General features: G+C 38.5%; 1 protein-coding gene across 1 annotated transcript; it reads right to left on the reverse strand.

Annotated features, from left to right (window-relative positions):
- Positions 1-1,777: 1,777 nt before the first annotated feature.
- BAG1 (BCL2-associated athanogene) lies at positions 1,778-13,978 on the reverse strand (the record flags this gene model as incomplete). The annotated part of the gene is made up of 6 exons (XM_010019131.1): positions 1,778-2,533; positions 2,707-2,769; positions 12,241-12,348; positions 12,795-12,908; positions 13,618-13,700; positions 13,850-13,978. Coding segments are annotated over 6 exons (587 nt in total), but the record flags the coding sequence as incomplete, so codon positions are not given.
- Between the last annotated feature and the right edge of the window lie 2,695 nt (positions 13,979-16,673).

Raw genomic sequence — 16,673 nt, forward strand, 5'->3', positions numbered from 1 at the left:
AAATACAACCACCCGTTTTCCAAAGTGAACTCATTTTTATATTTGGAAGACATACTGTGTCCTAGAAACCAAGCACTCTGATACAATACCAGGAGTTACCACTGCAAGGTAACTTCAGCTCAGGACACACACTCTTTGCTGAATCCAGATGTGCTGTTGGGAGAGGTTCATCACCACTCTCTCTGCCTCAAAGTACCACATTATCAAAAGATCTACTATGGAACATCTTAAAGTTAATCCACCTGGCTTTGAAACAGGCCGAGGATGTACTCACACAAGTACATCTCAAAAACGAGAAGTCTCCTGGAAGGAGTGCTGGGAAGACGATGTCTGCCTATAGCCTTAGTGCTCTTGCCCAGGAGAGAAAATTACAAAGCAGCAGCAGAAATGGACACTGTCCTAGCCATGACCACAGCTCCCTGTGCTCTCCATGGGCACAAGAAGATACTTTGCTTATTATATATGCACCTTGTGAAAGTCCAATGCATTAGAGGACTTAAATTTGAGAGGGTGAGGATCCTTTCCATCACAGGAAAGTGGTTAATTTTTAATTCCCTGAATTAGGTAATAGCATTGCTGGTGGTTTAAGAGTCAGCTAAATCTGGTCCAGAAGCAGCACCAAGCTAGGCAGGGCTTCACAAAAATGGCTACAACCAACTCTTAGTCCTCCTAAAGTGCTGGGAAAATGCAGCATGACCAGACTAGTAGCCTAGGAAAAAAATATCCACAGTCCTACCAAGCATACCATTTCCTAACATGATAGACAAGCTTCCTAGGAGTTTAGACCTTGAAATCCTCCACAGATGCCGAGAAGAGAGTTACATATGGAAAAAATACAACCTTGAAGAAGCTATTGAACAGTAAAAAATATGGCAACTCCAATCTTGGTATAATCAAAAGGCATTTTTAAAATAAAAGTGACCCTTTCTAGTGCAGGGCTATCACTTCATTTGTCCAATGGCATTTTTTCACTAAAGAAATGCTCCTCCTCCTATTACAAACATCAAAGATAATACTTTAATAATAACACTTTGGGTATTATTTAAGGTTTATAACTTATTAGAAGTTAACATCTTTTTACACACACTTCCTATTTTTATCTTGAAAGCACAGCTAATCTTAAAACAGTCACATATGGATAAAAGCTCACTACTTAAGGGCCATTTCTAAACATCCTCACTCTGACTCATTAGAAATGAAAGAGGTTTTTTTTCCCCTCACAGAAACAGGCTCCTTACCAGTCGTTACTTCACCAGCCACTGCGTATAAGACTGACCTACAGACCAGAAGCACCACCAAAAAAGCAGCTCCCACTACAAGTCCAGTAGCTACAGGCTCTAACCAACAACTGCAAGTTGGCTGTGCTTGCTTACAGTTACTACATCTCCTGCAAAAGCTTATTTTTCACCTAATAGAGAAGGCTAAGTGTGGCACGTATCTGACTGCAAGGATCAGTCATAACCCTTAGACGCATGGCATTGCTAAAAGGAATTTTATCACTTTGTAATGTGTTACAAAACTTCACTGACTACCTTAACAGTCTAGAAATAATCACTGCAATTTTGCATTAAATACAACATCAGGAATCCAGTGAAACTGGGGGAAAAAGCATAAAAAACCTTTGCAAAATAGTTCCTTAGTTATACGTTGCTTGAACTGAACCCTTGGTATATGAGCAGCATGAGTAACAGCATTTCATTTCCCACCATAACTCAAGATCGAACATAAACAATAAAAATAACAATCATCTATAAAAAACACAGTACATCAGAAATCTATGTAAAAAACATACATCTGTATCAAGGAGCTCAGTAACAACTTAAAGCACCACTCAAAATTAAGTACCATACATGTTACAGTACATTCCATTTATTATGACAATTTAAGGCTAAAATAGGTACGACTCCCTTATAGTCAAGCTTTCTTATATTTATAAATGCATACAAACATTAAGTAGATACAAATGTGTAGGGGGGTTTTTATTGCTCTGAACTGTCTACTATAATGTTCGACTTTCCCAGGTGTGGTCTCAGTTTGCCTTTTTCAATCAAGCTGAAGTCCTACAATTGCAACCTATGGCACTTGTATGGTTACAGACCTTCTTTGATTTGAGCTGTATTCAAAGATACATCAGACAGAACTGCCCGTCACTGCAAACTTGATAACTTAGTTAACTAAACATTTGTCCATACGATATATAACAATTCACCACAAAGATTATTTCTGCCATTCTTCAGGAATGATTTTCTCTTCAAAATGATAGGTCTAACCAAGCGGCAAACAAGACAACCAGCAAGAAATTATTGACTGGGACCAGTCTAACAGACTGGGCTTTAACAAAAACAAACAAAAAAAAAAGCTGAATACGTGCTCCAAAACAAAGAGCAAACTTTTCTTCTTGCTCATAGAGCAATTATGTTTCCTAATTACGTAGGGCAATGCCTCATTCTGCCAGTGCCAAATTCTTTGACTGTAGCTTGTCCATTTCTTGGCCAATATTTCCTTCAATGGTATCACACTGGGCAAGAAAAACCTGAGAATAAGAAACAAACAAACATTATTTGGGATGCAATCATCGCAATGGTAGATGCTTCTTAAGAACAGAAACTGAACTTCCCATCATGAATTTGAAGAAGCAAACTCAACAACCACGTTCTGCTATCAGCTTATTCAGTTTTGTTTACCCAAAACAACAAAACAACTCACCTGAACCCTTTTCACCAACCCCTTCTTTTTCAGTTTGCAATCACTGAAATTCTCTGGTAGATTCTGCAGTAAAATAAACAAACAGGTTGATGCAGCTTTACACTGAAATTAACATCTTAAACTTATAGCAAAACCTGAATGTATCAAAGAACTCTCTGAACAGGCATCTTGAAAATGCCATACCTGCTCACTGAAGATGATTAGACAAGAAAGAATTTAAAAGAGAAAGTCAGGGATGCAGCATGCTCACTGCAAAGAACTAAGCTAGCAAATTTACCGTGAGTCTTCAGGCAAAACACAGCAACAGACCACTATCGTGGTTTAACCAGTAATAGAATACACTACTTTTGTCTACTGTGGTCTATGTTAACTGTTCTGCTGAGCTTTGACTTCAGTATTTTCAGAGATTATAAGATGAATTAATTTCCTACAACCACTTGTCATCACTAGAACGTATCATCACTAACACAGCTGTTGTAGGCCAGGTTGGACAGGGCTTTGAAATACCTAGTCTAGTGGGAGGTGTCCCTGCCTGTGGCAGGGGGGTTGGAAGTGGATGATCTTTAAGGTCCCTTCCAATCCAAACCATTCTATGATTGCCAGTCTGTTTAAGATGTGTATCCGATCTTCTCTGCATCTACTCATGGAAGGCAACAGATGTGAAGTGTTACATGCTGACAGCTTTTAATTTAATTCAAACTGCATCATTTTCTGTACTCTTACCACCCAGTGTCATCCTAGCAAATGTTATACACTTTATCCTTTTGAAGCTGTGTGAAATTGGGGTGTAGGTGGGGAATGGTGCTCAGGTTTATGATTTTTTTTTTAAACAGGTGAAACACCTGTTCAGATAATTATCAGTATATAAAGTTTATGAGAACATTCTTAGAAACATTGTGCTCTCACTGTTGAAGATGCATAAAAATCTTGGGCATTTCTCACTGGTATGCCTTTTATTTTCCACCCCAACTCCAAATCAAGAGACATTTCCCTATACTACTGTTTCATTTCAGCTAAAATGCAAGCTCCACTGGGAGGTTTAGATATATAACCTTTTATGACAATTAAAAAAAAAAAAGTGCTCTTTTCTTTTAGTGTCCAACCAAACATACATGGTCTTAAACACAGGAGTCTTGCCATCCAGAGAGACCTGGACAGGTTTGAGAGGTGGGCCTGTGACAACCTCATGAAGTTCAACAAGGCCAAGTTCAACAAGTGCAAGGTCCTGCACCTGGGTCAGGGCAATCCCAAGCACAAATACAAGCTGGGCAGGGAATGGATCGAAAGCAGCCCTGAGGAGGAGGACTTGGGGGTGTTGGTTGATGAGAAGATCAACATGATCCAGCAATGAGCACCTGCAGTCCAGAAAGCCAGTCATATGCTGGGCTGCATCAAAGGAAGCATGACCAGCAGGTTGAGGAAGGTGATTCTCCCCCTCTACTCCACTCTCATTAGATCCCCTCTGGAGTACAGTGTTCAGCTCTGGGGCCCCCAACACAAGAGGGGACCTGCTGGAGCAGGTTCACAGGACGGCCACAAAAATTATCAGAGGGATAGAGCACCAATCCTATGAAGAAAGGCTGAGTTGGGGTTGTTCAGCCTGCAGCAGAGAAGACTCCATGGAGACCTTACTGCAGCCTTTCAGTACCTAAAGGGGGCTTATAAGAAAGATGGGGACAGACCTTATAGTAAGCAATAGTACAAGGGGTAATGGTTTTAAACTAAAAGAGGGTAGATTCAGACTAGGTATAAAGAAGTTGTTTTTTATGAGGGTGGTGAAACACTGGAACAGGTTGCCCAGGTGGTAGATGCGCCATCCTTGGAAATATTCAAGGTCGTGTTGGAGGAGGCTTTGAGCAACCTGGTCTAGTGAAAGGTGTCCCTGCCCACAGCAGTGGGGTTGGACTAGATGATCTTTAAAGGTCTCTTCCAACCCAAACAATTCTGTGATTCTATGATTTTACTTCTACATAAACTTCAGATTTAATATCCTTCTCACTCCTACACTCAGCTGAAAGAAAGACTGTACAAAGCTGCTTCTTGTCTCCTAGGAGAATATGAAGTTGGAAGTGGGAGTAACTACTACTACACTAACCTCTTCCCAAGGTCAGGTTTTTTGGTTTATTTTGTTAGTTTGGTTTTGGAAGATGGGCAAGAGAAGGAATCTTCCATTCCTGTAGTTCCAGCTTCCATTTCTGTTGCTCCAGCACCAGTTTTCCCCAAACAGCAGCACTGTTAGGCTGGATAAAACTCTTATCAACTTCTAACACTTCCTTTTGAGATCAGAAAAGGTATTTCCCTTGCAGAGAGCTTTTATGTCAGACTGCACCTCCTGCAACAGAACCAGAAATTGGACACATTTCTTTCAGGTGGAGAAATGATCATCAGCATCAGAGACACAAGAGAAGTCAGTATGCGGATTAAGGAAGGTACCCTTCCAAATGCAAACTGGTGCAGCGTTATCTCACAAACAGGCACAGAAATGTCCAAAGCCTAACAGTTATGGGGCTTGTGGTTTTTGTGTTTTTTTTTTTTCCTAATTGATGTTAATCTTCTTATTACCAAAATCACTCCTTGGCTTGTCCTAAGATGCATTCCATTGCTTACTTATCCTTCCCAAATTCTCTTATTTTGTGAGAAGATGTAGCTTTGATGGTGAGTTATCAGGTTAATGCCTGGCATTACAAGATTAATGCACAATGTAAATACTCCTACAGAGCCTGTTCCACGCTGCTCTGTTTATTTTTGTGATGTAACTTTACTTCCCTGGATTTACAGCACAGGACAGGTTCAGAAGCTGTTATTACTTTTTCAGCAATAGTCTGCCTAAAATGAAAACTCCTTTTTACTAGGTGGCATACCTCCATTTTCAAAACACAGCTTTTTAAAGTTGTTTATGTTGCTCTTCACGAAGTGGATTCTCTAGTACTGTGTACTGTAATAAGCCCTTGTTGATTGTAGCAAGCTAAACCTGCATGTCTCCTCCCCATAAGCAGGACACTAAAATTGTTGCCTGACATGCTCTTTCAGAAAATGAATGCTCCAAAGACACTACAAAACAATTGAGAAGTTAAAGCTGCGGGTGAATTCTCTTCAAACACCAGTTCTAATTCCCAAATAAAAAAGGCAGCTTTTGGAATACACACACTTGTTACAGGGGAAAAAAGTTTAAAAAATATTATAAAGTTATAGGAACTATTCTAAATGGTATCAGACATAGGACCTTGTAACCACATAAGAAAACATTCCTATTTTCCCCTTGGTTTTCAACAATACAATTCACTTTAAAATTAAGAAGATACAAAAAACACTTAGCAGAGTACTTAATGTGTATTATTTTGACACCATATATGTAATAGCCTGAAAGAACAAAGATCAATTAGGCCCAATTAATAATGGCTGATTCTCACCAGAAAATGCAGATGTTATCTCACTTGTCACAGAAATTCTTCTGTGCCTTGATGTTTTCCATGACTTGGAATTTCTTAATAACCAAATTAAACATGGAATTATGCACTAGCTCAGTTACACTGCCCATCTCCCTTTGATGAGTACTTATTTCAGGCTGTATTTTCTGAAAGATAATTCTAGCTTATGCAAGTATTCCTACCAATTTGAAACAGCAAATTAACAAAACATGTTCTATAATCAGAATAGGCCTAAGTTAACTTTCAATAGGAGACAGGGAACTCCAGCTGGGCTTACCACACAAAGTCTGTTTGTGAAACAGAAATCAGTAACCGGAGGAAACTTTGAAAGCTGAGTGTAGAGAAGACATTCAGACTATTTTTGACAACATTTTTCAAAACTGTTGGTTTTAATTACATCTGTGCATGCAAACTCCTTGTGTTTGCTTGCACACCCTCACAGCTGTTTGGTTTGGTTTGTGTTTTGTTTTGTTTTTAAATCACACCTTGTAATCCCCTTGGCAGAGATACAGAATTGGAAGCTACTAGCATATCAAGCTGCTTAAAAGGTGCTTTGCAATCATATTAGTAAAGTTTACAAATCTTATCATCAAATTAAATCTCATAGTCTCTCTGTTTTACCTTAGTCAGCTTATGTCTCCTCTCCAGGAATACGCTGTCCCAACTATTCAGGGTTTAACAGGTGAAGCTGGCAATAAACCTTAAGTCATAATAACATTTCCATATTTAATTAAAATCAAACTTAATAAAAGAAGGAGTAGCTTAAGCATAGAGAGTGCTTATGCAAAACTCTTGCCAAATCTACATTTCGGTGCTAGCATTGCTTGCAGAGCAGCAGTTTGGATTAGTAAATGGCTTTCTACTGCACAGCTCATTCTTACTTTAATAGCAGGTCTCTGCACTGTACTTCCTCTGTACCAAAACGCTGCTGAAGTCTCACAGACCTTGGTCTGTATGGTCTTAAACTTTCAGAAGTGACTGCAGTTCTTGCTTCACCCCAGCAACATCTCTAGAGCTCCTGAGCACAGGTTCTTTATCCTCCCACCATCCACGCAGAAATAGAACCCAAGGCCCCCTGTTACCAGTAGCTATCTCCCACTCCATACCCCTGAATTAGGAGTGGCTTAACCACATCTCTTTGAGAGCTCTCCACCCTTCAGATACACTGAGAAGATGCACTGCAGAGACACATGTTACATCCTCAAAGACTCATCTTTTGTATGCACAGCACTCATGCTTTATACAAGAAATCCTTAAAACCAATCACTGTTGAGTAATAAATTCATATGTGTGATTTTCCTACTCCTAGATCCTCTCTCAAGTGTTCTTTTAATTACAAACCCAGCATCCCTCTCTCCTGAGCACTGCTTCTCATGAAATGCAGACTCTCTTGCCATTTCCTCCCCCTCTCCCAGCTGATCTTCCAATAAAACCACCACCCTTTGCCACACAACATCACCTTCAGCTTTGCTGAAGCTCCATTTGTTTTGGAAGTACTCCTAATAACAATTTTTAAGCTTAGTGTTACCATTGCATCTTTGTTCTCCTCTTTGATTATTTCTTATTTCCTTAACCATAGACCCCAGCCTGAATCCACTTTATAGCAGTGTAGTCAGTTAATAACCAAAACAAATGCTAGTAGAATTTATTATTTATATCATATCAGAACCAAAGGAACACCACTCTTAAAACATGCAATCTCCTATACCAGCACTCATGCCAATAGCTAGAAACATCTTTGTTATCAAATTGCTTCCAAAACACCAACAAAACCAACCCCCTCCCAAAAAAAAAATGAACACAAAACACTCCACTACATATAGCACCAATGCTAATCAGTTGCAAAGAAAGGATTTTTTGCTGACAACCCACCCATCTAACACGAAGCTTTTTCATTAGCGCCTTTTAAGACTCCAAACCAACATTTTAGTGTGCAGTTTATATTGACTACCAGCCCTTCACTTTTTTTTTAACTCATAGTTAAACAAATTGGTAAATTGGGTAAACACATTATGTTGACACTGAAACTTCATCTAAGTAGACGCCTAAGCAGCTTCTTTAAAATCAGCTATTGAACAGCAGCATTTGCCGAGGGGTTTCAGAAAGCAGAAGTGGGAACTAAGCATTCTACCCTCACTGAAAGATGACAGTATTTTCTTGTCCCTTGTGCTTTAGAAAAAATTTTCCCCAAAGCTTTATGTTTATGATTCATACTAAGAGATGTTAAGAATTATAGTAAGAAATTATTATCAAGTATTTATCCGGTAAGTTCAAAGGTTTAGTAAGTTCTCATTTTACTTCAAGTGGCATCATTTCCCAGAAGACTGGGATATGTTTGTTACAGGCACAATGATGGTTTGGTTTGGTTTGGGGTTGGAGGTTTTTTTCAGAATACTTCTTTCTTTTAATCCTCAAAATGTTAATTTGGTATTAACAGATGACAAGTATAGCTGGGACAAGGAGACAGTGACAACAGCTCCATCAGAACAGGACAGTAATTCAAGCTAGTTTTACAGAGGAATTATACAAAAAAAATCCTCAAGAAAGGAGGACGGGCCACGGCCACCAGAACACAATTATGAATCCATAACATAATCAATGTCCTCAATACTCGTACATGCAGTTTGACAGATGATTTTGCTGTGAATTTATGTAAACAACATCAGTGACTGGTATTTCAGAAGAGGAAGCTTCTTTTTCAGTTGTTAGAGCAGTCTGTTCCCTGCAATATTGTCTTTCTAGATTATAAATCTGTCATTTAGTAAGAAATCATCATGAGAACAAAGTATTCTCTCAGACTGCAATATGGGTAACAGACTTCACGTAAATTAGAGCCAGCTCACAAGAAGTACTTAGTGTCATGACTGTGCGTGTAAATTTTCCCACTGATGTCCAAAAAACTTTCCTTTTTTTTCCCCCCACGAAAAAGCTTTCAGTTTTTTAAATAACTGTGCTAGCTGATCAAGTCAAACATTTTCTGTGTTCTACTCACTCAGGTTTGTACTAAGTAGAGTACCTTGACTTTTACTCCTGGATCAAATGTTGAACTGCTGAAATAAATGGCATTTCTGGTGATACACACACACAAATCTTCAACTGTTGAAGACAACTCAATTTGTATTCCTCCTGAAGAAAACTTCAAAGATCAGTGGCTTATGGGAATGTCTGAGTGTGTCACAGCATTAAAAAAATTGTAAGATGCTCATAAGATTCCCCCACCCCTCCCACTGTGGAAGCAGTAGCTATTTAAACACACTTAATGTTCAAATGTTCAAGTTGCATCTGAGAATCATAGACAAAAAACAACCCAAAAGCATCCCTTCAAGACTTCCCTTTCACAATCTGGAAGTGACAACACTATTTTTTCTCTCCCACCGCAATACTGTATGACCACAGACCTACTTCTCTACTTCCTAAATCACTTTTAAATTCATAGTTGTTGAACACATGATGTCTAGTTAAAAGGAGTATTAATCAGCTCCTCTATTTAATGAGCTTGTCTGCTAACAGTAAGAGGGTGACACCCCATAACAGACAGGAAAAAAATATGCAGGCTTCCTCACCCTAACCTCTCTCTAACCATACAAATCTCATTTTGTACTAAGCTAGATGTTTTGATTGATCCAAAGAACTTCAGAGAGCCAAGACACGAGCTCTCACAAGAGTTCTCACAACAATTCTGCAAAAGAAAAACTGGAATGTTACAGTGTGAGCCTGCTAGTATGTTTCACTTCTGCGATGCATCTATTGTTCTGTCTTAGCAGAAAACAGCTCAGTCACTTTCCCCTTACCCCCCATCTTTTTTTAAGATGTTGACTGAATCAGTAACACATCATATGGTCAACAGCAATTAAAAGAGATTTGTTAGAACCCGATTTTTACTTGACTAACAAAAAGAATACTAAATACTGTATAAAACAATTCTGAGACACAGATAAAATACTTTCTGGAAGCTTTATGCTTTTCTGCTTTACATTTCTATTTACCATCTTTTACTTCAGTGGAACCCATTTATTGTTCATATGCCTACCTCATTATCATTCTGTGTTGCCACTTCTGTAAACTGCACAACTACAGTACAGCTAAGTAATATCTCAGGAAGCTGGTGGCCTGTTCATCTGATCTGGCGTAATACCAGCACACCGAACAACTACACTTTATGTGAACATTCCACTCAACTACAAGTATCTCATCTGCAAGATTTCACAGAAGTTTCACAGAAGGTCAGTATTCATGACAAAACCCACAGCTGCCTTTGTATATTAAAATAAACAAATACGGACTTTGGTATGTGTAACAGAACTTCAATCACTGGTAATAAAAACTGTCACTTATTTCTTGCTTTTAGAAGAATGAGGCTCATCAGTTTCACAGGCCCTTATACAATAAAGTAACAAACAACTATTATGAACATCAAAAGATACTAATTATAACTCGTTTTAGCTCTGACTACTACACTTCCACAAGAGACAAAACGGAGGCACAGGCACTCCATTATTTCCTAAATCTAAACATGAACTCACTAGGTGATAAACCTTCTAAAACCTTGTAGTAAACCTTGAAGTCTCCTGTCCAGTACTATTTAGAGTATTTTGCTGAAGAGATAGATAATATCATGCTTTCTTTTTAAGCCATGCAAAAAGCACCAGAATCAAAAGTAAACTTGGGAAATTCAGTTTGGATTAATTAGGAAGCAATGAAAGGATTTTTCATGGATGCTTGCTGGGTTCCAGAACTGTACACCAGCAAAGTTCTGAATCTTTTCTAAATCTGACTTATTATGAGCAATTGAAGGGATCAGAAATAAACTTTAATCCCATCCAATTAAAACAGTTGTCACCTTATTGCTATTTTCGTAACACAGTTAATCTGCACTTCAAACAGGGAATCAGTTACATTAAGTCTCTATGTCTAACAGCATTCAACAACTGTCAGCAAAATATCCTATAGATGAAGCAGAAAAGGAAGAAGAAATTTTAAGACTGTAAAATACTTAGCAAATACTTTTTTAAAAGTTGTAATATAAGAACTGTTGGCTGTAACAAACAGCAAAGGCTAGTTTACCATTAAAGGTCCACCGTATGAAAGGAGGAAGTAAGTTAATGAGCTCCCCACCATTCCTAGGAACACGTCCATATTGTGTAGCATTTTATGATGACCAATTCAAATTATTACTCTTTAATTTAGCCGGCTGCTGAACTTCTACAAAGTGTCCATCAATTAGACTACATTTGGTTCACAAATTACAGGCATTTGCATGGTAACAATCCCATAAAGGGTCATTGTACAAAGGCGCAGACCCAAAGACATCACTACCACAGAAAAGCAGCATTTTTCCTTCACAGCAGGGTATTACAATTGTGATATGCAGCGTAATTATATAATGAAGTTTTCAGAAAATGACCAGCAGAGGAACAGAATATAGAAATAACCTAGCTGCCACAATTGTCTGTTTATCTCTGCACAAGACCCTTATTTTCACCTAGCTCTCAGCTACTACATGAAGATACATGCTGAACTCTGGAAATGTGCTGTAAGATTATGATCCATTAATGACTGTGATGCACTTGGATATACCCCAATACATTCCAAAGGCAGAATCTAGTCCTTAATATGCAGGCATCTCAAATGAGTCCTGTCGGTCCACATAAAACTGACCAGAAAATTCTGAAGGGCCTCCCTGTTCCTATGCGATACAGAATGCAAAGTGTATCTGGTTGTTTTTTCCCAGACCTTTACTGTTATCACCAAGTTTAACATGAAAGTTTGCCAAGACAAACTAAAAGGGTAAAACTTGAGTAAAGGATACCCATTTCATGTAGTCTTAACAGGCTGCTGCCCCAAATGAAGCTCTTCTGTAGAATGGGGACGCATGCACAGGGATTAATGTCACCATTTAGAAATAGATGCTGCCAAGTAGTCTTTTGGAGACATACAGGGGCAAGAGCTGGATATTAAAGAAAAAATGAGCAAACCAATTAACTAATTTTCAAAGCCAAAATAAATTTTTTAGCACTTTAAAATATCAAATAAATTACACAAAAGATATATTCTTAACAGTAAGTTCCTGCTGGGATTTGACCCTCTCCTGTGGTTGTTTACTTACAATGGCATCAATCTGCTCCAGGATCTTCATGAACTGCTCTGCAGTTCCTTTTATCCTCTTGTCCAGCTGTTTTAGTGCTTCTGCTTGGAGATCCTTTGCTAAAAATCCCTAAGGAGGAAAAAGAGGGAAGTAAAGACAAAATTATTCCATACCTTAAAGAACACTCACCTTTGAAAATCTATCAATCCATTACAGCAAAAAACCTTTTCTACTATTTCTGTAATTTCAATTAGGGAGATTGAGACTCCAATCTCCATCTGCATTCTATCAATCCTTGAACGGTAAATATAAGATCTGCTATGTTTACTTAGAAGATTAAACAACAGACATTCTCCTTTAGATGCAACCTTTTTCCTAACAGGGCCATGTTTCCGCTTTGCTAACTCATAAATAGCATTGGAAATTCAGTAAGAACTACACAGGACCCTTGGAACAGTTAGGAGGGGCAGCCTATTACTGACTACTCAAACCTCTAAACAGGTTTTGGGTTTTTTTAATACATATACCTACAAAACTGTTTTGAAAAGATATAAAAGGATACAAAACTGACATACCTTCTGGATACCTGTGAGCTCTTTATTAACGTCTTCTAACTTATGAGCTATTTGCTCCACTGACTTCTCCAAATCTTTTAGCTTCTTTAATTCAGCCTCTTCTTCTGGACTATTCTGTGTATTCAAAAATACAACATTCACAACTATGGAACAAAGAGAGACACTATGCAGCTAAAAAGGAGCAACAGTGGTGATACAGACATAAAGGTTTCTGCTGATTTGAAATACATACTACACTGTGGTTATTCTTTCCATATTTTAATACTTATCGCATAAGATCCTTCTAAAGCTTAATTACAAATACAGTCAATGCAGCAGTGTATAGGAACACATTAAATGAGATGAATTTAATGGGAAAAAGGAAATGTGTAAACTTTTTTTTGTTACCTTAGCATTTTTAAGGTAGAGTTAACATTTACATTACAAGATATTACTCTGTCCTCTATTTGGCAAAGCCAGCCACATGTCATTTCACTAGAAATAACTCAGCAGATTCCGTACCTACAGCTTTTTTTTTAATAAAAAGAAAAAAACAAAAACCAACAGAAAAATATAAGCAGGTAAGGTCGACAGTGGACAGAAGGTTCATGAGCACTGACAAGCAACAGATTAGGCAGAATTCTGTCAATAACGTAAGGCAGAAGTCAGTCAATAATGCAATTTCAGAAACGTATGAACTGCAGAGTTATTTGCAGTACAATGTGAGACTGAACTCAACTTTGTGGGTAGGTTTATGCTGCCACCTGCTCCTGTGTTCAGCAACTGAATCTCTGAGGGAAATTACAGTAATTTAAGGAAAAAAAGGTGCAAAGGCAACACTTACCCTTTTCCCAATCAACATGACTTTGCAACCATTTTTAACTCCAAGTGCTGACAATGGCTGTTCCAGTTCTTTCAGAGACTTCCCTAAATGGAAAACCAGAGAGTTAAAAATAGTTAAAATATAGTCAGTGACATAAGAATGTCCTTTTGAAGGCATTCAAAATATGAACACCTGGAATTGACTAAGATGAAAAGTACCATCTATAAGAAACATTAACAGATCTGTAAGTTACCTTTGTATATCAGTTTCTGAAAAGGAACTGGAACTCCAGTGACTTGTTCAATGAGCAGAGCCATGTCTTGTAGTGTAGGTTCACCATCTTCTTGTTGGGAAGCAACCTGAATATTGTGTTTTTCATTACCTAACAAAAACCAGAGTAACAGTATCTTATCATTACCCAGAATCCATTTCTAAAATTAATTTCCATTAATGCAGACTGACTCTCACGAACAACCAATTTTCAATCAAAGGATTCTACCTCAGCTGAAAAATTTGGTTTTCATTCTAATAACCTGAGGAATTCAAGCAAGCATTTTCTAGTGGCTTAACATTCCACTGCCTCTTTAGAGTGCAGAAGATGTTCATATATCGCACAAGCTGAAGCATGAAAGCCCACACCTTCCTGATGCATTCCATGTCCTACTTGTAGGAACTGTTAATGGCACGAGTCTTGGGGAATCTGAGACCGTTTATCACTTCCTTTGTTCCCTTCTCCTCATACATGAAGAGCAACTGATCAACGTCTACCCTGCCTCCCTTCCGCCAGCCACCTGAGAGAATTCTGAGAGTCCAAAAATTATCTCTCCCCATAATACTACTGATACGCAGCCTTAACCACTGTCTTGGCCTATGTGTCACCTTCCACTTACAGAACATCCTATTCAGACTCCCTAACAGTAGTTGCATTCAAACACCAGGAAGTTGTTAGAAAAAAGGAGTATGTCTATTAATCTCTGCTTAATAGACCCTTTCTATAACCCTCTGCTCCCACACACTTCAGGCCTGTCAATCTGAAAGCACCCACAGGAATCAGCCACCATCAGCTGCAAGGGAAATAAAGAAAGGCATTTTTACTTTGCAGGAAGAAAGAAATCCTTAACAAATACCAGAAAGAAAACTATTCTCATGCCACTAATTTGAAGTGCACACATCTTTTACAAAGAAGAGTCCTAAAAACATCCATTTTAAAATGTTCCAGCCTCCAAGAGACAAGTGACACTGTAGCCTCCAACAACAGTTCTTAATTTCAAAATGGTTTTAAGCTCAGAACCACACTATACAAACTTCCCCCTTTTCACCCAAGCATTGTCCATTAACAGATCTTTTTCCTAATTTGTTTTGGAAGAAAAACAAAATTTAGGTCCTAGCCTCAATGTATTTCATACGGTTGTTTTGATATATACAACTGCTTTGTGCCAGGGCTGTGCCTGTCAGCAGCTGAGAGAAAAAAAACAAACAAGCAAACAGCACGTGAGGAAAAGAACAGCTGAAGTCTGTCTAAAAATATAAAGTTTTAATTACGAATTATGAGTACCACTTCAGGCAGAGTGTAACAAAAACGTCACTGTAAATTCACAGCAGAGTGAAACCACCATGAAAAATACTTTGTGGTATCACAGCTTATCAGTTTGCTTGCATAAATGACAAGAGTAATTTAAGGTAAGAACTAGTGCAAAATACACTTCAAAAAAAAAACCAAACAGTTCAATTCTTGCAGATTGTCAAGTGACACATGTAAGTCTACTACCATTCTATTTCCTATTTCCTTCATTCCCTACTTTCACTCATGCATGGAAAACTTTAACAAAAATGTTTGTGCTAAGCAGTAACCCAGTGTTTGACAGCAATAGATATAAATGAGACAGCTGAAGTCCAAGAAGAACAATGCCTTTGTTTTGCTATTTATTAACAATGAAGTAATTACCACATAAGAAAACAACTTGAAAGATAATAAATATTCTCAGTCAGTGGTGGCATCTCAAAATGGAAGGAAGGGGAGTCTGGTGGCAAACAGCAAGATCTTGGAGTCTTAAATGTGTTAGTATCGTTAAGTTATTGCCATCTTTGCAAACAAAAACCCCTCAGATCAAATGGAGCTCTCTCGAGGCACTACTGACCACATGAATCATGAAGATTCAAACAGATTAATCCATGAAATTCCTCACCAAAGGCTGTTAGATAAAACTGCCACGTGATAAAGGAAATATTTTCATAAAATAAAGTGACAGTTCGAAAAGACGAATGAGGAAGCAGAAATAAATAACAAGCTCTAAAGGTGGGAAGAATGTCACCAACACAGTGCAAAAGGAACAGAAGCAGAATTTATTATTCATTAAAGAATAATCCATTAAAAAAAAAAAAGAAAAAAACAAAACAAAACAAAACCCCAAAGCAAACCCAAACTATCTCGTTAACCAAAACCAATTGAATACCTTGCTGATTTCATACCCAACTATACTTCTCATTCCTCCCACTCCCTCACCTAGATCCACTTCATGGAAATTTAAAATAAGATTGGAACCACCATGGTTAAGAACTGTGGAGCCCAGCCTCTTTGCAGTAACTTTATATATTTATTTGTGGACTTAACCACATTCCACCTTCTTCTCCCTCCTCCTATTTCTCTTCCCAAGGTATAAAAGCTCGATCATGCCAGCTTGCCTGTGAGTAACCCGCTCACCAGGCCAGCACCCAACTCTCACCCTGAAGACACCACCGCTTTCTGCTGCAATCTTGCATCTCACCAACCACAGCCGTTCAAGCTTACTCAACAAAGAAGAGAGCCCACCTGGCAGCATCTGCTTTTAATTTCAGTGATGTATTTCACCTAAGTAACTCAAAAAGTGACCTCTGCTCTGTGTTCTCTGGCAAAGACCGCCTTATCGCCTGTTCCCACCGCCATCCTTACAGCAGATCTAACCCTGCGTGGAGAGTATCACCATCGTGTTCATATGGAAAACGCGCTTCTTCCCTCCCCACCCCCACCCCTTTTGTTGGATCAGCTTTAAGTGATCCAGCTTCAGGAAGACAGTGGGAAGACGTGGCCAGCGGCGGAG

Source organism: Nestor notabilis, unplaced genomic scaffold, assembly GCF_000696875.1.
Source record: "Nestor notabilis isolate BGI_N333 unplaced genomic scaffold, ASM69687v1 scaffold20267, whole genome shotgun sequence".
Classification (NCBI taxonomy): Eukaryota; Metazoa; Chordata; class Aves; order Psittaciformes; family Psittacidae; genus Nestor; species Nestor notabilis.